General features: G+C 41.1%; 1 protein-coding gene across 17 annotated transcripts in view; it reads left to right on the top strand.

Moving 5' to 3' along the window:
• TASP1 (taspase 1) overlaps positions 1 to 23161 on the top strand; it is a 223086-nt gene that overhangs the window by 53740 nt on the left and 146185 nt on the right. For 16 of the 17 annotated variants that reach the window (XR_006280367.1, XR_006280368.1, XM_038397300.2 and 13 more), the window contains 2 exons: positions 7785 to 7904; positions 8997 to 9075. The exons of the other annotated variant lie outside the window; for it this stretch is intronic. Coding sequence is in view for 14 of the 16 variants with exons in the window: in XM_038397300.2 (XP_038253228.1) it covers positions 7785 to 7904; positions 8997 to 9075 (199 nt within the window). In the remaining 2 variants the exon portion in view is untranslated. The remainder of the gene's footprint in view (positions 1 to 7784; positions 7905 to 8996; positions 9076 to 23161) is intronic. 17 annotated transcript variants of the gene reach the window in all.

The raw sequence follows: 23161 nt of genomic DNA on the forward strand, positions 1-23161 counted from the left end.
ATAAAAGAAAAATTAGTGGTGGACTGTGTAAGTCACACCTGTGGGGTTGGTCTATTGAAGACTTTACAAGTAGTGCAGCAAGGCAACCGCTATAGCCTATTCCAAACTTATCCCTTCCATGAAATATGACAACTGTGAAAACGAAGGGTAGCCGTTTTTTTAAACATTTATCTGCATTTTGTTTGTTGCCAATGCCTTTCTTGGACAGGCAGATCTCCAGACTCTGGTGGCCTGATTCTCCACTGCCTTGTAGTCACTTACTCTCATTTAAAGTGCTTGTAAATGCTACGGAACTAGAATGACAAAGTGGGTGAGGTAATATCTTTTGTTGGACCAACATTACCTCACCCACCTTGTCTCTTTAATACCTTGGGACCAACATGGCTACAATAATACTGCATATGAAAGTGGAATAATATTTTACCCTTGCTCTGTACTGGTGTAAATGACTGCACAAGGTGCAAGGCAGTGAAGAATCAGGCCTATTTCTTCTACATTCTCAAATCATATCTTCCTTATGGAAAGGTACTAATTCTCAGTGTTCGAAAAGCTAAGGCTCAGTAGAGGAGATAAGAATTAGAGGGGGAAAATGGGTTATTTACGGGTATCTGAACTTTGCCTGTTGCTTACAGGCTTGTGCACACTTCCCTGTAACTGAGGGAGGAGGGGTCTTTGCAGAGTATTGACATCATGTAATGTGGGGCAGGTCAATGCTTGATACAAGTGCTGGTGCATGATTTTACCAACCTGCAATTTGAAATTTCAAGGGATATGTGGCAGCAGTTATGAGGAGCACCCACAGATCAGGGATAGTAAGTAGAGGAGATGACCAAATAAGAGAACTCTGCTTACTGGTAAGTAATTTGATTAATCCCACCACTTTCTCTAAATTTCAGTGAATTCGGTCCTTGTGAAAGAAACCAGATTGACAACGCTGTGGACTGAAATAATGTGTCTGTGTAATATGTAGAATGCAGGCAGTTGCAGGCCAGTGAGAAAGCTTTTAATATGCATCAAATTTGATCTGAAGGGAACAACTTTAGGTCTAAGAGGGATTTGTTAGTCCCTGGCCTCCCTCGGTTCAGATGAGGGCTTAAATAATTGGATGTAGCAATTCTGTAGCACACTCAACAAAAATTACACTGAAATCAGACTTGGATAACTCATTTTGGGCTTGATTCTGGGCCCACTAATACCAGTCAATGGGAATTGGATCAGTCCTCTGTGGATAGCTTGACTACTCAGAGGGTCTTGTGAAAGTCAATTGAATTTCCACTTCTTTAAAACACAACATTTTTCACAGTCTTAATTTTTTTTTCCGAAGGGCTAGTTCACACGTAAATGTCTTGTTTAGATAGTGTTTACTCATTTAATGTTTCATTTTGGACATCCATTCTCTTTGTTGGGTGGATTTTTCAGAAGTCATGAAGTGGAGTAGAACTTGCATATGCCATAAAGTGAATATTTAAAAATCTAAGGATTGGAGCCTTTACATGGCACTTGCACGTTACAGGATAAAACCTCAATGAGCTTAATTTTTCTTTTTTTCCCTAACAGAGTTCCCCTGGGGTGTCTTTCATTTGGTTGACAAACCTGTTCCGTGCAAGTGAATGTTTTAATCTAACATTTTTAAATACAGCCAGAGTGATTGTCCTAATTTCATTGGAGCCTCTTCAGAAAAAAAAAGTGTCCTGACTTGGCTTTATGCAGTTGCAGTTGAGAGGCATATACACTTACATTTCCTTGGTGTTAGCCAGTGAGGTACAGGTAGTACAGCATAAACTATAGTTTCAGCTAGTTTCAAAAGACCAGATCTTCAGCTGGTGTAAATCAGTATAACTCATTCATTTCAGCATGACTACATCAATTGAACGTTTGGCCCAGTGTATTTGTGTGTTGGAAAACTAGCATGTTCATTTGTCTGATTTAGTTTGGAAACTCCACTATTTGGCTTAATAAAATTGAGTCAGTGGAACACATACGTCAGTAATCACTATCTAATAAATCTTTTGGATACTCTGATACGAGGATATCAGATCCTTGTTTGAGTGTTCACTAGCACCTGCCACTGCCATTGTAATTAAGGTGGTGTAAGGGGACTTTTAAAGCTTACAACAGCATTTCATGCTAAGTTAAAGTGTGGCATTAAGGTTCCATTACCAAAGGCAGAATATTTTACTAGTTTAAATGTAATCAGAAACTTTGTTCAGTACTTCATCTGGTCTCAAAAACATACAATCCTCAAAATTTCATATACTTATGCACTTCTAGAGTAAACTTCTTCTGAGAAGTGCAGAATTTTCCCTACCCAGCTTGGAGGGGTTTCCCCGCATTCTTCCCATGTATTGGGGGTGGGTTCTGACCTTTCTCTCCAGTTCTTTCTCTTCATTCTTTCACAAAGCTAAAGATGGACAATGTAGGCGAAATGGCTGTGCCATTCTCTCAGTACCTGTTGTTCTGGTTCATGGAAGGAACAGATGTGAAAGCAGATTGTACCCACTGAAGCCCACAGAGGAAGAGGAAAAGAGGCAACCTCTGTAGCCTACAGCTCCTAACTAGGGATGTAAAATGTTAAACAGTTAACTGATAAGTATTAGTCTTACCGTTAATATATTGTAGGTAACGTTTAAAACAGATTGGTAAAATACTTTTGTGACATTGTAATACCTAATGTGCACATTAAAAAAGCCTCAGCAATACTGAGGGGTGCTGGAGTTTGCAGCGCTCTTGCAGCTCGGGGCATCGCTTCCCGCAGCTCCAGGCATCGCTTCCCACAGCTCCCATTGGCCGGGAATGGTGAACCACAGCCACTGGGAGCTGCAGGTGGCCATGGCTGCGGACGGTCAGTGTAAACAAACTGTCTCGCAGCCACTAGCAGATAACCCTGACGGGCTGTATGCGGCCCACTACTGCTTTAAAATATTCCTCCATAGTATTGAGTACTCCTATTATATAAGAACTAGACAATGCCACTGACCAGAGTAGTTTTGCTATCCAGCAAGCAGTATGTCAAAGCATACTATGGAACTTTTAGTGTGCAGTAGCAGCATCCACACAGCGGGCTAGTGCGACTTTCTGTACGCTGACTGGTTAGACAAGGCCCAAGTGAACAACAAAATATTCTTAGTGTGTTTTTTCACAATTTCTGCAACTTAGTTAAAAGTTCTAATCTCTGTTATTCTTTAGCATTTCTTTGAGAGTTTCTTATTTAAAGTTAAAAATCTGTTTAACTTCACTACATTTAGGGGTGAAGAAACTAGGAATTGACCTAAAATACATTTCAGCATCCTCAAGATTGTATGTGCATGCTAAATAATTAGATGATACAGAGTTTGAGAAATTATATTCCTTTGCATGTGAGCTAATCTTAAATGTGTTCATAAGTGGAGCTGTTTCTGTTGAAGTGGATTAAGTGATTTATTCCCCAGCTGGGCGTGGAGTACTGACTGATTGATTGGCCAACTGTCACCCGGAGTGTTCTGACCGCAGGCACAAGTAATTATCAGCAATAGATGTTCACTTTTGTTCCCCCTGTTAACTTCTTCTTTCCAGTATAAAATGCCATTCCCTTCCTAAATATCCATTTAAAAAAAAAACCTGACTTTGAACATGGTTGAAAATGTTTATTAGTACTAGAGGATGGCAAAAGGTCCTGTTCTTAATCTGCAATTTTTTTTGGCTGTTAAGCTTTTTTTCAGTTATATTGAAACAAGCCACTTGCCTGAAGAATTGCCATCTGCTTGATTTGAATAACATTGGGTTTAAGTCATATGTACACAAGAGTCTTTGTTCAGGCCCACTGCTTTTGAAAAACAAAAGCCCTAAATTGCATGTTGGACTTGATTGCCAGTACAGTGTAGTTTTAAAGATATTTTAACTAACTTAACTGTATGTGAGTATTTTCCTTTTTCTAATTGTGATTTAAGGAGTTTAGGAAATATATACTTGTACCTGCGGTCAGAACACTCTAGGTGACATTACTAATCTGCAGAGATGGCTTTTTAGTAGCCATCACATCAGCCCATAGGGTCTTGGACATTAGTGCGTTGATGGCAGGTCCTGCCTTTTACAGTATTCTGGATGTATTATCACTTATGATGCTGCAGTCATTCAGTCCCTACTCCCCCCAAAGGATGATAGTGCATTTGACCAGATCACAGGTAACATCTATGACATAATTTAAGAATGTGCTAGTATATGAGTTATGGAGGGCCACTACGTAGGCTTCAATTTTAGAAACATTTTAGAAACACTATACCATGTCCCATGCTGCTAGATCCAGTGCGGCACTTGGTTCAGCAGTGCTATGTTCAGATCTGGACTGGATTCCAAAGCTCCTTCCTCCCTTTGGAGATACTGCTTGGAAGTCATCCTTCTGCTTAAGATTCACAGCCATGAATCCTTTTCTGCAGTTAGATGCTTAAGCCCAGTCAGCCATTTTCAAGAAACAGAGGAGAAGGAGGGAGACCCCTTACAGCCTTTAACGCAGTGGGTAGAATACTTATCCAGGAGGTGGGAGAGCTGGGTTCCATTCCCCTCTGCTTGATGTGAAGCAGGGACTTGAACCAGAGTCTCTCCTGCTTCTCAGGAGAGTGCCCTTACCATTGGACTATTAGTACTCATAGCGTTTGTCTACACTACGAAATTAGGTCGATTTTATAGAAGTAATTTTTTAGAAACTGATTTTATATAGTCGATCGTGTATGTCCACACTAAGCGCATTAAGTCGGTGAAGTGCGTCCTCACCACCATGGCTAGCATCGACTTAAAGAGCAGTGCACTGTGGGTAGCTATCCCACAGTTCTCGCAGTCTCCGTTGCCCATTGGAATTCTGGGTTAAACTCCCAATGCCTGATGGGGCAAAAACATTGTCGCATGTGGTTTTGGGTACATGTGGTCAGGCCCCCCTCTCTCCCCTCCCTCTGAGAAAGCAACAGCGGACAATCGTTTCACGCCTTTTTTCCTGGGTTACCTGTGCAGATGCCATACCACGGCAAGCATGGAATCTGCTCAGCTCACCGTTACCGTATGTCTCCTGGGTGCTGCTGGCAGATGCGGTGCTGCTACACATCAGCAGCTTCTTGCCTTCGCAGCAGATGGTGCAGTAGCACTGATAGCCGTTGTACGTCTCCGGGTGCTCCTGGCAGACCTCAGTGAGGTCGATTGGGGCACCTGGACAGACATGGCTATTCTCCTCTTAGAGCACTGAATGGGAGCCAGAGACTCCAGGTCATTCTCTTCTTTAAGTTTCGTCTCATGGAGATTCAGTCCTGCCTGGAATATCATGCGAATTGGAGGCTTCTTCCTCAGGCTGCTCTCCCAGCCGGCAGCACTGCACGGTCACACCTGCCTCAGCTTGCCCCTTGCTCCCAGGGTTCATGAAGCCTGGACAGTAGTAAGGAGCAGTTCAACTATAGGCTGAGCAAGTGCAGAATGGTGGTAGAATGTGCCTTTGGACGTTTAAAAGCTCGCTGGCGCTGTTTGCCGACTAGGTCAGACCTCAGCGCAACCAGCATTCCCATTGTTATTGCTGCTTGCTGTGTGCTCCATAGTATCTGTGAGAGTAAGAGGGAGACATTTATGGCGGGGTAGGAGGTTGAGGCAAATGGTCTGGCGTCTGATTTTGAGCAGCCAGACACCAGGGCGATTAGAAGAGCGTAGCAAGGTGTGCTGCGCATCAGAGAGGCGTTGAAAACCAGTTTCATGACTGGCCAGGCTTCGGTGTGACAGTTATGTGTGTTTCTCCTTGTTGAAAACCCACCCCCTTTGTTGATTTTAATTCCCTGTAAGCCAATCACCCTCCCCCCTTCGAAGTAAAGTAACTATTGTTTTGAAACCATGCATTCTTTCTTTCTTAATTAAAAAAAACCAATGAGATAACGGACAAGGTAACCGAGGTGGGGTGGGGTAGGAGGGAAGGAAAAGGCCACATTGCTTATTGTAGCCACACTAAAAATCAAACTGTTTGAATGACAGCCTTCTGTTGTTTGTGCCATCCTCTGAAGTGGAGTGGCTGGGTGCCTGGAGCCTCCCTTCCCACCCCCCGCATTCTTGGGCGTCTGGGTGAGGAGGCTATGGAACATGGGGAGGAGGGGAGGCGGTTATACAGTGGATGCACCAGCAGTCTGTGCTTTTGTTGGCTTTCCTGCAGCTCCAACAGACTCATCATCATGTCCGTTTGCTCCCCCAACAGATGCTTCATCATGTCCGTTTGCTCCCCCATTAGCCTCAGCATCGCGTCCTGCCTCTGCTCTTCGCGCTCACTTAATTCTTTCCTGGCCTCTGCCACTGAAAGCCTCCATGTATTAAGCTGTGCCCTATCAGTGAGAGAGGACTGCATGAGCTCGGAAAACATGTCATCATGAGTGCGTTTTTTTTGCCTTCTAATCTGTGATAACCTCAGGGACGGAGATGATAGGGGGAGCATAGAAACATTCTATGCTCTATGATTCTGGGGGGACTGCATGGTCACCTGTGCTGCTGACTGCTGCTGAGTTCGCCACGCTGAACAAACAGGAAATGAAATTCAGAAGTTCCCGGGACTTTTCCTGTGTACCTAACTAGTGCATTGGAGTTCAAAATGCTGTCCAGAGCGGTCACAATGGAGCACTGTGGGATAACTCCTGGAGGCCAGTACCGTCAATTTGCATCCGCACTACCCCAAATTCGACCCAGCAAGGTCTGTTTTAGCACTTCTTCCCTCATCAGGGAGGAGTACAGAAGTCGATTTTAAGAGCCCTTCAGGTCGATGGAACAGGGTTGGTTGTGTGGACGCAGTCATTTTTAAATCGACCTAAAGCTGCTAAATTTGACCTAAGCCCATAGTGTAGACCAGACCTTATTACTGGAGTTAATAGCCATAATGTGTGATATTTTATATCCAGCATTTAAGTTAGTAAGCTATTTACATGCTAAAAATTAAAGTGGGCATTCTAATTTTGTATATTTGAAGAGACTTGATTTTTTTCCCCATTTTTCTCATTTTTAAGTAGAGAAAAATTAATGAACTCTATGAAGAATCTTCCATGGAAGACCCTCAATTCTAGCTTTCACTTTCTCATTAAGTTCTAAAAAGATAAATTACAGTACAGTGTGACTGGGGTTGGAAGGGCAATCCTGCAAACATGTACATGGGTAACTTTACTCACATGAGTAGCTTCATTGAATGCAGTGGAACTGTTCACCAGGGTCGTTGTGTGCAGGATTGAGTTTTTATAACAACTTAAATGTATGCCATGGAGCTAGTGACACGAAATACCCATAAATGAGTTAATAGTATAACTGAGCATAATTTTTTCCATGATTAAATTATTTGCCAAAAAATGCAGTTCTGGTTGACCTGAAACTATTTGTGAATTGGTCAAGTTCGCCAAATAGTTCTGACGAAACCAAAAAATGAACACAATTGGTAGTGGTGGAATGAAACTTCTTTTTGGCATTGCTGAAACATTTTTGGACTGGTGTAACAAAATGGGGAGGTGGTGAGAGCGCCACCCTTCTTATAACTTTCTCAAGCTCAGTGGCTTGAGAGTCATTCTCCATCTCTTTCCTTGATTTAGTGACTATTCATGAATAAGTGAATTGCCACTTTGAATGACAATTTACAACATTACAGACCAGGTACACTGTGGACAGCAATAAAGAAGCTTTTTTTTTTTTGGCCTGCCAGTTAGTCATCAGATTTTGAGCACTGCTTTTGCATACTTTTAAAGAAATATAATTTAATTTTAGCCCTCTGTTAGTATACTATTTTTAGTAGTTGCTTCTATTTGTATGTCCTTCAGGAGAATGACTCAGGAACACTGGATACAGTTGGTGCGGTCGTTGTTGACCAAGAAGGAAATGTTGCTGCTGCTGTCTCCAGTGGAGGCTTGGCTTTGAAGCATCCTGGAAGAGTTGGTCAGGTGATTATGTATTTTCAACTGGGGACAATTACTTAGTATTACCAGGGAATGGCTTACATATTTAATAAACAGTGCAACTGTAAACTAGGCAAGAGCCAGGTGATAGTGAATTGATGGCTTAGCATTCAAATCTGAAGACCTGGATTCCGTTCTAGACTACTCTGCATGGGGAAATGCGTTTTGTCTAATCTAGAGGATCTTTATCAGTGTTGCAAAACTTCTTCTAATTTGGCATGCTTTCCGGTTATTACATAAGACTGGAATAGCAGGTGTTTTGCAGGTCAGTTGGGATGCATTGGTAGAGAAAGGTAGAGCCTGCTCTTGGTACGCTTAGCTTTTGTAAGTGCTATTAGTATCTCACTTTTGCCGCTCATTAAATACCCCACAAAGCTTAAAAGAAAAAGTGCCACTCTGATAACTTTTAGATAAATTTACCAGTTCTATAAGTTTTTGATCAATATGTGAGGATAACATGTCCATTTTCAAATTCAGCGATGCTCTTTTGTTGTGCTAGAATCTTTTGAAGGAGGTGATAAAGATATGATACTATAAGAACACACAGCATAGATAGGCCTATCAACAATGAGTAACAATTCTGAGAAGCTTCAAGAGTCTGTATGCTCTACTGCTTACATACAACCGATTATTCCACTGTTCGGCATCATCCCATGGGTAGCCCTCTTTTGGACTGACCTTAAGATTCTTTAGGGTTCTTTAAAATGTGTAGCTAAAAGCATTTATGTTTTAATGTTTTAAACATAAAACATGTTTTAAAGAACTCTTTAAAGCATAAGAGTAGTGGATTAGGGTCCACCACTCTTATGTTTCACTCTATCGTAATAGAGCCCATTCCAGCTCCTGTTGAAATGAATGTGAGTTTTACCATTGCAGCAAGATTGAGCTCTCCATCCCTACCTAGAGAGATAAGAGCACCTCCAAGGTACTCCTCTTCAGGATTGAGTAACTGTTGGAGGATGTAGCAAAATGTACTGGAGTAGCTATTTTGAATCTTATTCCTTTATCCTATAATAATCTCCCTTTTTCCCAAAAACTGAGTACTTGAATTTATAAAAGATCCATTTCTCTTCTCAGGCAGCTCTTTATGGATGTGGCTGCTGGGCTGAAAATATTGGAGTTCATAACCCTTATTCCACAGCTGTGAGTACTTCAGGTATTTGCTACTTTTGTAAATATTTTGAACTGCTGTTCAACTTTCTTTCATCTAAAAATTCAAAACAAGTTATTTAATGTATAGTGAATTAAAATCATAAGACTTGTGTGGTAGCATATCAGAAAGCGTGTTCTTCAAGCCAATGAATTCAGTGTCATTAACTGCCAAAGAGCCTTTGTTAACATGTTTATGGAAGTTTCAGACAAATTTATTCAGAGTCTGTGCTTGTTATCCTTAAACAATCGATTTGTGGCTGCTCACCTTCTTACCTATATTTCAATCCATCAGTAACAATTTGTTGCACCATCTGGTGATTAGCCCCTTCTAGGTGCTCTTTTTTGTAATAAGAGTTTCTGTCCTTGTTAATCATCTCCTGAAACTTAGGCTTCCTACATGGGTTTTGATGTGTGTTAGATGCAAATAGTCCCCCAATAATATTTTAGTAAATTTGGTATTGCCAATTTCCCTTCCAGTGTGGATCTATGTTTATTGTCCAATACTAAACTCCTGTTTGAATTTCCTTATTCTTTTTCATGTACATATTGTTAAGTCCTGAAGTAGGAAACTTTTTTGGCAACAGTTCTTCTTCACTGTTGCTCTGAGGCCAAGACAAATGTAGTGTTTTCCAATCCAACAAACTTCTCAGTTTCAAAATAATGGGAGGCAAGTTCATTTCATGTAGCTGATTTGAAGTTAGGAGAAATATTGACTCCAAAATGCTTCAGAATTTGTGTAATTTAAACAAACAATGTATTGTGCAGCTGTTAAATCACAGATCTTTCCATCTTTATATCTAATTTCGGATATAATATAATTGTATAGGCTAATATGCCTCTGAATTAATTACCTTGAGAATGTGTCATAGATTGTACTGGGTTGGTAATGATTAGTATTGCATAGTCTTCATACAGCACAACAGTAAGTTCAGTTTTATTCATTTTAACTTGCTCTTCTGGCTTACATTTTGAGCTAGGGGTTAAATAAAGAGGGCAAACAACAAAGGGACTAGAGGACAACCTTATTTGGTTCCTCTTAGTAATTGAAATTCTTGAGTATATACCCCCATTTGCTCCTGTTTTATCTGCGGGAGAGTCATATTTATCCATGGTTTTTTTTGGTTTTTTTAATATATTAAAAAAAAACCTTCAAAACCCATTTCCAATAGCATTGTTTTTAGGTAAGGCTACTCTACTTTATCAAATGCCATTTCCGTGCCTAAGAATAGCACAGGCCTTCAGTTTTTTGTTCTGTGTATTATTAAATAATCCTAATATTCTAATGTTGTTTGGTTGTCTATTGCATGTGGAACCTATTTAACCAATTTGTATTAACTGAGGAAGGACTGCTTCTATTCTGGCAAGAGACTTTGTCTATATTAAGAAGCAAGATTGGCCTTAACAAGCCACATAGCAGCTTGTCTTTTTGTGGCTTTAGTATTATGATATCTGCCTCTTTCATTGTATTGGGAATCTCCTTACTCCCTACAAAAAACATTGTGTCTGGTTTGTCTGCAGTGATGTGATTTCATCTGATAAAACTCTACTGAAAACCTGTCTGGTCCTGGGGATTGGTGTTGGCATTAATTTAATCAAATTTGTAGCTTTCTCTGTCTCTACTGATCTTTCCAATCTGTTAACTGTTGCTTGAGTTAACTTTGGAATGTTAACCTCTCTAATATATATATTCTGTAATTTTTCCCATGGGCTTGTCATAGTTTGAAGGCATACAGAACTGTATAGAACCTTCTGAGTTCTTCAGCAATCTCTCAGGTCTTAAAACTTACTACTCCTTTGGCATATTTTATTTTTCCTTCTCTTGTCTTGCTTTATAAGCAGCTTATTAGCCTTTGTCTCCACCACCCTTTATTATGCCTGTTTTCAGCCAGCTTGAGAGCCTCTTCAGTTTTCTCTATAAGTATGGCATTTAGTTGCCCTCAGAATCAGAGGTGTATAAATATGCTTCGAGACTCAGTTCTTTTATGCAAAGCTTGCAGCCTGTCAGTCTCTTATTAATTTTGTTTTATCTGCTTGCTTTTCTTTTTTCCTCTGGGATATTTGGCCTTTATCATTAGTATCAAAATAGAACTTAATTTCTGTTTTGATAGAATCCAAAATAACAATCTTTCATTGGGAGTTATTCAGCTCCAATGGTTGTGCACACTGCACATTAAGCCTGGGCTCTAACTCAGGTTTGAGCCCAAGCCCCACTTCTTTCCATACACAAGACAGTCCACACAAAAGTTGAGTCAACAAGCACTAAAAGTCAGGCACTAGAATCCTGGTAGGGGAGTGGATCAGAGCCCAAATCCCACTGTGTATCTGACTGTCATTTTGCAGCCTGGATACCGCTCAAGTTGCAGGCCCCCGTCAGAAGGTCTGTGTAGTGCAGTATGGACATGTTAATACAACTGTGATACCCGAGTCCAGCAACTGTAAGCCCAGGTTTATAAAGCACTGTGTATGCTCAAGCATAGGCTTGGAAACACCAAATCCATGAGCCCAGGTCCCACAGGCCTGAGTTTATAGTGCAATGTAGACACACCCCATATCTCCTATACAACCTCAGTCATTGATTAACTGATTTTTTAAAATAGGTTTACAAACATTGTGTTGACTGCCCATATTTGAGGTATGATCTCTTTGAATCTCTGTTTGCTACCAAAGGGAAGGCCAGGCTGTGATTAATCCTTGTATATTAAATTTTCCTCTATTTGTTGATATATTAAAAACTTCTACATTTTTATTAGCTGATCTATCCATTAGTGGATGTAGTGGGATCCTGGAGTCTCCTCCAGTTATAGTGTTGCCTATAATGGGATCCCCGGAGTGTAAGCTGAAATTAGGGTACCGCTGTGCCCCCTAAACTCTCCAGCCTGGACTGTCTCTCACAATGTTTTGCTAGTGACAAGCAGCAAACTCCTCCAGGTGCTGTTATCACTCAGCACAGCAGTATGTGGAGCCCCACACCCAGCTAGGTTGCATGAATGCTCACAAAGCCACTCATGAATCACACAGAGAAAGGCACCAGCTTATTTCCCGCAGGTCCCCAGCCTTGCACCCCAGAGCTGTACCGTCTTGCCCTGCTCAGAAGCCTGATCAGGGTAAATTCATTACCCAATCCACCCCTCCTTCAATGTGGAGCGGACATGCACCAGCCTTTGTAGACTGAGCTGAGATTTCCCAAGCATTTCAAGCAATATATACAGTTTTAGGTAAAGTCTAAAACAGATTTATTAACTACAGAAAGATTTTAAGTGATTATAAGTGGTAGGCATAAAAGGTCAGAGATAGTTATAGAAGAAAATAAAAAATAAATGCATAATCTAAATTTTAAACCTTATTACACTAGGCAGTATTTTAGATCAAGCAATTTTCTCACCCCACTGGATGTTACAGTTCTTAATGTACAGGCTTCTCCCTGAAGTGTGCACCAGTCTCCTTTGATGAAGCCTTCATCTTCTCAGAGTTCTTGTTGCTTTTCTCCTTCCCCACCTAGGCTGGAAGCAAAGGCATGTTGCCACAGTTCTCTATTTTATATCCTTAATCCATGTGCCTAGAAGATACTTGCCCAGACATGTCCTGGTGGGCTTTGCTGAGTCACTGGGTTAAGCAATCCCCCTGGTATGGTCTTGTGCAACTGAGTCATAGAGTTGAGCACTCTTAATGGTCGCTGAGCACCTCCTCAGAGTGGTTTGCCTTCTTTGTATGTCACTAGCAAACTTAAAGCATATTTCAGTAACAGCCATATAGCACAATCTGATAACTCAATGCTCACTAACAATATACATATTTTGGCAGAACAGTGAGTTTCAGCAGACATGACCTTTCATATGATATCTTACATGGCAAACTTTGTATGAAACATATCATAATTACATGACAGTGGTGAATATGGGAATTCCAGAATGCTGCTTTGAGGTACAGGGTGCCATAGTTATCCTTTCCAATTTTGCTGTGTTGGCTTGTGCTGATAGACTTCTTTCTTTATCTGGCAAGTCAAGCGATACATTGCATTACATAAATAGATCAAATATGATCTCTTCTGTTAAAACTTAGCAGTATTTAACATCTGTTCCTATTCTTTGCCACCGTTATTGTGTAGTTCCTGCTATCTGTGGGAGCCTGGTCTTTCCTTTCTTCCCCCAAGTATCTGCTGGTTCCCTGCTGGTGAGGGGAGTCCATTTTACAAGGCGTGGTCTGACTTAAGTGCATATATTGTAACATGTCATTATAAAGATTGACATAAATATTAGAATGTTTGATAATCATTGGGAAAGGGTCAATTATAGTGGAAAATGTAAAACTCAAGATTATATAGCTCTTAATTTCAGTCACAAAGGGAGAGCTGGGTCTCCACTCTACTATTAACTTTGTTCATTGAATATTATGAACCACAGCCTTAAATAATGTTATGCTAATTAACTATACTGTATTCATATGAAGTATTTTTGGTATTATACAACCCAGTTTCCATTTAATCTTCCCTTCATAACTGTATAAAATTGGTAGATTAATACCTTAACCCATATTCCAATCTTCTATATTTGGTCTACTACATCTCTCTCAGGTCAGTCCTGTTATTTTGGTGATGTATCTTTTTTGATTGCTATTCTTGGTCTGTTTTCCTAGTTGTTCGGTGACATGTAGGTCCAGTTTCTTTGTTCCTGATCTGATTTGTCTATTCCCATATCCATAAGTATCTATTTCTCTCCTTTGAATCTGAAAGACCCTTCTGGCTTTCCATTTAAAGGAAAGTCTAAATGGGAAACCTGACTTCTTCTTTTTTTTTTTTTAATATTGTTTTTCCTAGCAGTTGTGGTTATCAGGTGCAATTCCTTTCATTTTTTAAGGACTGAGAGTGCAAGATCTGGGAACATTTTTATGGGTTGATTTAGAATCACCAGCAGTCCAAATCTATGTGTCTGCAGCCTACTGAGAGCAAGGTAGGAGAAGCTGGGTCAGAATTCTTTGGGTGCTCTCAATACAGATGCATGCCTTGCTGCCCAATTTTAGCATATCTTGGAAAATACCACTCAGCATTCCCGGGAGATTTCTTCCTTCAGTTTGTCTCCAGGATGTCATTAATCTTGATTTTCTGCATTCCTGATCTTCAGTGTTCTCTAGTTTTAATTCTGTCTTTTTCTATCTCAAATTATTTGGAGTCTTCAAACTACTCTGCTAGTATTGTTTACTCATTTAATCCTGTTTCCTCCTATATCTTTTTAATCTTGTATATTTCAGTGTCCTTAATGTTGGTCTGAAGCTCTTCTTTCATCTCCTTATTCATAATTTCTCCTAGCAGATCCTTCAGGTTAGCCTGAGTGAACTGACTGGTGTTTCTCTTTCTGTCTCCAGTTTGTCCAGTGAAGGGGAGGCATTACCCTTTTCCATGGTGTCTTTGTCTTTGGAGGCAGAAAGATCTTTATGATAGAAAAACTTTCTTCCTTTCCCAGATATTAGCTTCTATAATCTTTTTAACTCCTCAGTGTTTTGGGGTTCCTCTTTGTCTGCTTGGCCCCTCTTTAGATGGCTGTCACTACACTTCCTCTCCACTTGTTCATCTCTTCTCAAGATGGTTGCAGCTATGCTTCTTTCCCTGGTTACAAATGTAAATTTTAATGGGTTTTATGACTTGTTGGGTTCACTCACTATCCTCTTGCATGACAATGAAGGTTAAGATCATCACTTCCAGGCTTGCCTCTGCCACTTTGACTTGTTACACAGACTTTTAGATTATAATGAAGCGTCCTGAAAAGGGGAGAGGATGGTATTGTGGTTGAGACACTGGACTGGATATCCCTGACTGAGTCTCTAGATGTTAGTGTAGTAATACACTCATCTGCTAAAATCTATTCCATTGGCCTTGTCACCCCAATCTAATAGTAATATAATTTCCTGCATCTGGCTTTTTAGTATTCCCCCTCTCAATTGAATTCTAGGATCTTTTCTGGGTAAAGATTTTCTGGTATCTGCTCATTAGTATATATTATACAGTGCAGTGATTTTTACAATTAAACCAAAAAAAGAATATGTAGATCTTTTCACCCATCACCAAAATGCACCCACATTGGGTCTGAAAGCATTAGATTTTGTGGTACCAGCTAAAATATGAACAATTTAGAACAGAAAAGGAAGAACTTACCCGAATAAAAAGAGAGGGAGCTTTAGATTGGTAGCCAAAATGGGATATTGGTAAAACTCTGACTCGGAAGGAAAAGTACTATTTATTGAACTGTCAACATGAAATCATTATCAAATATCTAATGGTACATCACAGGCAGGGATGAGCCTGGCTATAAGATTACAGCCTAAGGACGTGCTTGATATAAGCATGTTGCCTGATGACACCAGTTGAGATGTCAAGTCTTTGATTATTTCTACCTCCATCTAATTGTCCTTCAAGCCATTTGATGATACTAAGAAAAGTTGGGTGCTATTGACCTATAGATATACTAGGCAAATGGGCTATTGGATTATGTGGGTTTATCTATCCTAGTTTTTTTCTAGCATAATGGATTGTTATAAATGGTGTTTAAGAAACTTAACATGAAATATCCTATTAGTTCCTCCCCCTGCCACAGCCTTTTTTTACTTTTCTTATAGGTGTCAAATTTTAAAAATGCATGAAGGTGAGGGAAAGGGTCAGACTTACAGTATCGAAAATGAGTATTCCTAAATTTAAGAAAGTGTCTCCTTGAAGGCAAAGGCAGTGGAAAACTTCTCTGCTCAAGGACCATGGAGTTGATCTCAAATTAATAAATGCATATGCACGTGAATAGTCCCATTGAGCTAGATGGAACTACTCATGTGTTTAAGTGTTTGCAGGATTGGGGCCAAAATTGTTAGTAAGCATGCTTCTGAAATTGGAGGTTGTTTGATGAAAAGTCGGAAGGCAGGTTTATTTAATTTTCTTAAATTATTCTTTACAATAGTCAGTTGGGTTTGTTGAAGCCTATGCAAGCAAACATCCTGATACACTTAAGAAGATGTCTAGATTTAATGACTTCCTTAAATAGAAGTCTTTTTTTTTAATGCTGGTATCATTTTTTTTATAGTGGTAAATACTTTAATGGGTATTTATAAGTATATTATTTATCTTGCTTCAAATCTATTAGTCCTAGTTTGTGTGACATTACATGAATTGCAATTCCAGCTAATTGAAATAGACTGCTGATGGTCTGTGAAGCTTAGCCATCTGTTCACTAAATGATTTGAAATTCAGGGTAGTAGTGTTTAATCTCTTTTTTTTCTGGTTTTCCTATAAACTTTGTGTATGTGTGATAGAAATGCTGACAGGAAGTCAGAACTCTTGTTATCTATACCATTCATTTTCCATTTTCAGAAGCGCATAAGCTTTATTTTATAATGTAATGTGTTTTTAGGACATACTTTAAATATGTTCAGGTCTGACTCTTGTTTAAAATATGCTCAGCCAACAATGTGAATGACAAAACTGATTAGAGGGCTGTATAGACTGAATTGAGGAAAGATTAAAAATGCTAAATGTGTGGCTTCACTAGGGGAAGGGAAAAGTGACATAACCACGTGCAAGTACTTGAAGGGTGAAATCACCAAGGAAGGGAAGGAATTTACTTAGTGATAGAGGATATTGCATGATGGAAGAAAATATTGCCTGAAACACCAGGAAAAGGTTCTTGAAAGTCAGAGCTCAGACAATGGAACAATCTCCTAATGGAAATTTAATTAAGTGCTATCACCTGACACATTTAAAAACAGATTGGAATAATTACTGTAATGAGTAATCATGATTAGCAGAAGGATGAACTAGATGACCTTAAAAGATTTTTCATTTAATTTTGCATGATTAATTTCTAAACAATATGACAGGGATAAAATTTAAAATGGACTTTCAAGACATGTACTAACCCATATTGCCTCATCCAGTCTAACACCTCTCTCCCCTTGCTGAATTTGAAGAGGTTGGCATAATGTAGGGGGTGACATTGCTGGGAATTATTAATGGAAGCTTATTGCAGTAAAGTAAGTTGTAATTGGGGTATTCAATATTATTAGTAATAAAACTATTATCTTCTGCATTATGCTCTTGTTTAACCATTCATGTCCATAGCATTGTTATAGAATTAAAAATGTAACCTTGTGTGATAAGGCTTTCCCTTCATCAGACTAAACATTCCAATAAGTATAATGACATATATGGATTTCGTCATATGGAAATGCTTAGAAGCTTTTACCAAGAATTCTTTTCTGAAACAGAACTGACCATCTGACCAACTTACCAATCAAGTGGTGAAAATCATAATGTCTTGTTGGGGTAGGAAAGGTGAGACTAAATCAATTACTTAAAGATACATGCAGCATTTTATCTCTACATTACTGGTTCAAGTGTGACCAAGATCTGTAGTAACCAAAATTAATTACTGACTGGAAGCACAGAGGCTAAAAACTGAATTGACGTGGAGAATGATTGTCCATACTGTGGTGGGTTGCCCCCCTTAGGATGCCACCTGATGTATTGGGATACTGCAGAACCCGCATATTCTGCCAGACTGGTCACCCTTTTTACCTGTTTTGCTGAGCCAGGCTATTAAGCCTCCTCCAGCACACACAAAGGCAGGGTCACACCTAACTGCAGAATGACACAGACACTGAGATCAGCTCTGGGAAGCCTCAGCTTAAAGGACTTGCCCCAGCACTCAGGTATTCACCTCCCTTGGAGCAGACCAAAGGTATATTATGAAATCTGCCTCCTCCCTCAATGTGGAGGAAGGTATGCACAACTTCTTGTGTCCACCTTCTTCCCCCCTCATGTTACAAATTACAGAAACTGGGTTTAATCATAAACAAAACAAATTTTGTTAACGATAAAAGACAGATTTTAAGTGGCTAAAGAGATAGCAAACTGAACACAGCAGATTACTAAGCAAATAAAACAGGCATACAAAGTTTGTTTCACTAAAGAAATTGGTTACAGGTAGTAATTTCTCACCCTAGATATTGTTGCAGGTAGATTACAGAAAGTATCGAAAGGGAGCTGCACTGGTCTCCAGCTTGAGACCTCAGTTATTATTACTCACAAGCTAGATGCCCTTCCAGCTTGGGCTCAACCATTCTCTCCCCAGTTCAGTTCTTGCTTCCAGGTGTTTCCCAGTTTCTCTTTGGGCAGGGAGGCAGAGGAGAACCACCATGATGTCACTCCTCTGCCTTATATAGCTCTTGTATATGGCAGGGCTCCTTTGTCTCCCAGTGGAAGAACACGGCATTCCAAGGGATGGGTCCCAGTACGAGATAACTCAGACCCATGTCTCTGCAGAGCTGTGGCAGCCATTACTTGTAGGCTGTCTGGAGTGTCCATAGGAAGACTAAGCTCTTTCACAGTCCATTGTCTTTGCTAATGGCCCATTAGCCCTGTCTGACTTTTCCATTGTTGTACCCGAAGGGCTAGTTGGGGGTGACACCCAAAGTAATACATTTGAAATACAGCTATATAGTCAATTTCCTAACTTCAGATACAGAAATGATACAGGCATGCAAATTGGATAATCACATTCAATAAATCATAACCTTTCCAATGATGCATTACATGAGCCATTTTGCATAAAGTATATCTCAGTTATTTCATATTCATATCATAAGCATATTTTCATAAAGAATATGGAGTGAAACGTCACACATACATTTCCCCTTCTAGAGATATAGTCCCATCCTCTAGGGATTGAATCACTTTTGGTGGGAAAGCTACTACCAACTTGTGGTGGGAAAGCTATTACTTTGGTGGAAAAGCTGGTAGTAGCTTTCCCACCAAAGTACCATTATCAAAGCTGTCGATGCTTTCCCATTCTGTGGGTGAAAATAGAGGGCTTCATTTTACAGTATTCTCAAAGGCATTATTCAGCTTTCCTCAGGGAGGCTGTGCCTCATATGCAGGGGTGAAATCCACTTGTACATTCTGTGGATTGTACATTGCATTACTTGTGCAAAGCAGCCAGAAAGGGACTTTTCGAGGCATTCCTCCCAGTGAATTGTCCAAGAGCAGCAGTCCCTGGGAGAACTGGCCTGGCAGCACTGGCTCTGCACATCTGTGAGCATAACTGCCATACTAGTTCAGGCTGCAGTCCATCTAGTACAGAATCTAGTCTCCAGCAGTGGCAAGCACCAGATGCTTCGGAGGAAGGTGCAAAAACTGTGGAAGGCAGATTACCCCACGTCTGTGAAATCCTCCTAATTCCCCGGATAGTCTTATCCATAAAAATGTCCCCTTTCTGTTTGTACTGTGAAGCTTACTGCCACAGGATGAATCTGGCCTCAGTGACGAATATACATTTTTTTTACTCCGGGGGGGAATTCTGTGCCACTGCGTGTGGGCAGAATTCATATCCTGTGCTGATTTCTTTGCTTCTCCACAGAAAAATGACTTTCTGACGGGGAAGCAAAGGGAAACCATAAGAGTGGTCATCTGCCCCTCCCTTGCAGTGCGGGCACATCATTTTGGGCATCTGGAGCAGCCAGTGGAGAGGTAAATCACTCCGGGGAGGGAGGGGCTTCTCCTCCTTTCCTCCTCCCCCCATGACGTGGACCTTTGGGGCTGGCCTGGCCCTTGCACCATGTCAGAGTCAGGTGCAGGTCACCACCAAATAGGTGTACCGGGGGAGGGCTGCAGGGTGATCTCCCACCTGCATGCAGCCATTCGCCTGTGCTCCCGCTGCCATGCTGGAGCCTCCGCATTTATTTATTGACAAATAAAATTTGCAGAATTTTAAAACATTGTGTGCGGAATTTTTATCTTTTTGGCACATAATTTTTAATTTTTGGGCACAGAATTTCCACAGGAGCAATTGCGGGCGGGGTGTGGATGTCTTTTATCAGATCTGTGTCGCTTCCACAGAACCCCTTGACACAGGAAGCATTCCAGGTGAACCAGAAGCATGGTCAAGGCAGTCTTTCACTGTGGCAATTCTCAGCTATTACAACACCTAGAAGAACATTGGTAGAAGGGGGTGCAAGGTAGGCAGCTCTTAAGGAACAAAAAGAGAAGGCAGGCGTATTGAGGATAATTAAATGAGTGACTAACCAAATCACACTAATGACTAAGCACTAAATGCTCACAAATAATAAGTATGGGGGAAAATTTTGTCAGACTTCCTCCACCAGCCTTAACTGTCTGGTGGAGTTAAACCTCAATAAGGACAGGTGGTATCCCTCCTTAGGTAGCTCCCTTTCATGTAGATGGGTTCCCTGAGGGCCTGAATCCAGGCTCAACTGTCCAACAGTCCTCTGATGGCATCAGAGTCTTTAGGGTTGGTCTTTCACTGGGGTTCAGTCCTCTGGGATAGTGTTAAGCTCCATGGCGGAGAGCTAGATAATGCTGCAGAGAGCAGTTCCAGTACTGCCCTTCTTCTGACTGCTGTAACAAGACTCCTTGCAGCAGCTATTTTTCTACAAATGCTGCTCCTCTCTGGGGTTCAGGTCGTCCCAGCCATATGCAGACTACCTAGAGCCTGCAGTTGGTTACCCTGCTTGTCAGTCAGGCTCCTCCCCTCTCCCGGGTTGATTATGTCTCGAACACAGACTGGGTAGGAAATATGTATCTGCAAATATTTGTCAGAACAGAATGTGAGCTGGGGGTGAAGCTACCCATCAAAGACCGTGATCTCAGATAGTAGAAAGAAGGCTCGGCAGCTGAGTTTCTAGTCCTGTTCCAGTGCCATCTACAGAAACAACTGCTTTTATGTCAAACTTACTGTTCTTTTTCACAGGGACAAGGTTATATCTGTAGGCAGCACCAGAGCTGAGCTCTGAGCTCAGCATACTCTTCCCCCTTTCAAAGAGCCTACCGGGGCTCACCTCATCCAGATTTCCCAAACATAAAATTGTGTGGTGGTGAATCACTCTGCTGAAGAGGAATCATTTTAGTGTGTTGCCCTACTCCTAATTAGATCTAACGTGTCTTGAGTTGTGTGCACTCATTTTTTCCAGTGCTACCTTGAAGTCCTTGTTTTCTTGCTCTATTTTGCGTGACTTTCACCCTCTCTCCATGTTGTCAAGGAGGACAAGACATTATTCACTTGGTACGCTCTTAATACCACTACTTTATTGTCTGGAGGGAATCACTCTTCAGAAGTGCAAGTACCTCTTTCTTACTCTTTAATACAGAGGGAGAAATGGACATGAGTGAATGTAGAAGAGTAACAATTTTACTGTAGCAAAAATGTCTGTATTATGACCATAGTGCTTTGCTAACATTTTAAAGATTATACATATAAATTCATTATTTCCTTGAAGTTAACTAGTCATTGTTCATTTTGTGGTAGTTTTGTATGATTTTTTTCTTATTTAGCACTCAAACATAACTTAATATTCTTCTTTGGGTGTTTGTTCACGTCCATTCCACATTAGGTGTGCCCGTGCACGAGCGTCGGAAACTTTTCCCCTTAGTGGCTCCTGTCAGGCTGGAGGGGCCCCCGGAGTGGCGCTACTGCGCCGTGCATATATACCCCTGCCGACCCAACCCCCTCCAGTTCCTTCTTACCGTCAGTGGCAGCATTGGAACAACCTCTCTCTCTCGTAGAAGAGCAGTTTCTTAGCCATTAGAGGTTTCAGAGTAGCAGCCGTGTTAGTCTGTATTCGCAAAAAGAAAAGGAGTACTTGTGGCACCTTAGAGACTAACAAATTTATTAGAGCATAAGCTTTCGTGAGCTACAGCTCACTTCATCGGATGCATTTGGTGGAAAAAACAGAGGAGAGATTTATATACACACACACACACAGAGAACATGAAACAATGGGTTTATCATACACACTGTAAGGAGAGTGATCACTTAAGATAAGCCATCACCCACAGCAGGGGGGGGAAAGGAGGAAAACCTTCCATGGTGACAAGCAGGTAGGCTAATTCCAGCAGTTAACAAGAATATCAGAGGAACAGTGGGGGGTGGGGTGGGGGGGAGAAATACCATGGGGAAATAGTTTTACTTTGTGTAATGACTCATCCATTCCCAGTCTCTATTCAAGCCTAAGTTAATTGTATCCAGTTTGCAAATTAATTCCAATTCAGCAGTCTCTCGTTGGAGTCTGTTTTTGAAGCTTTTTTGTTGAAGTATAGCCACTCTTAGGTCTGTGATCGAGTGACCAGAGAGATTGAAGTGTTCTCCAACTGGTTTTTGAATGTTATAATTCTTGACGTCTGATTTGTGTCCATTCATTCTTTTACATAGAGACTGTCCAGTTTGGCCAATGTACATGGCAGAGGGGCATTGCTGGCACATGATGGCATATATCACATTGGTAGATGCGCAGGTGAACGAGCCTCTGATAGTGTGGCTGGTGTGATTAGGCCCTATGATGGTATCCCCTGAATAGATATGTGGACAGAGTTGGCAACGGGCTTTGTTGCAAGGATAGGTTCCTGGGTTAGTGGTTCTGTTGTGTGGTGTGTGGTTGCTGGTGAGTATTTGCTTCAGATTGGGGGGCTGTCTGTAAGCAAGGACTGGTCTATCTCCCAAGATCTGAGAGAGCGATGGCTCGTCCTTCAGGATAGGTACAGGACAGGCCCAACAAAGAAAACAACAGAACGCCACTAGCCATCACCTTCAGCCCCCAACTAAAACCTCTCCAACGCATCATCAAGGATCTACAACCAAGGCTCGTCCTTCAGGATAGGTTGTAGATCCTTGATGATGTGTTGGAGAGGTTTTAGTTGGGGGCTGAAGGTGATGGCTAGTGGCGTTCTGTTGTTTTCTTTGTTGGGCCTGTCCTGTACCTATCCTGAAGGACGAGCCATCGCTCTCTCAGATCTTGGGAGATAGACCAGTCCTTGCTTACAGACAGCCCCCCAATCTGAAGCAAATACTCACCAGCAACCACACACCACACAACAGAACCACTAACCCAGGAACCTATCCTTGCAACAAAGCCCGTTGCCAACTCTGTCCACATATCTATTCAGGGGATACCATCATAGGGCCTAATCACACCAGCCACACTATCAGAGGCTCGTTCACCTGCGCATCTACCAATGTGATATATGCCATCATGTGCCAGCAATGCCCTTCTGCCATGTACATTGGCCAAACTGGACAGTCTCTACGTAAAAGAATGAATGGACACAA

This window comes from Dermochelys coriacea, chromosome 3, assembly GCF_009764565.3.
Source record: "Dermochelys coriacea isolate rDerCor1 chromosome 3, rDerCor1.pri.v4, whole genome shotgun sequence".
NCBI lineage: Eukaryota > Metazoa > Chordata > Testudines > Dermochelyidae > Dermochelys > Dermochelys coriacea.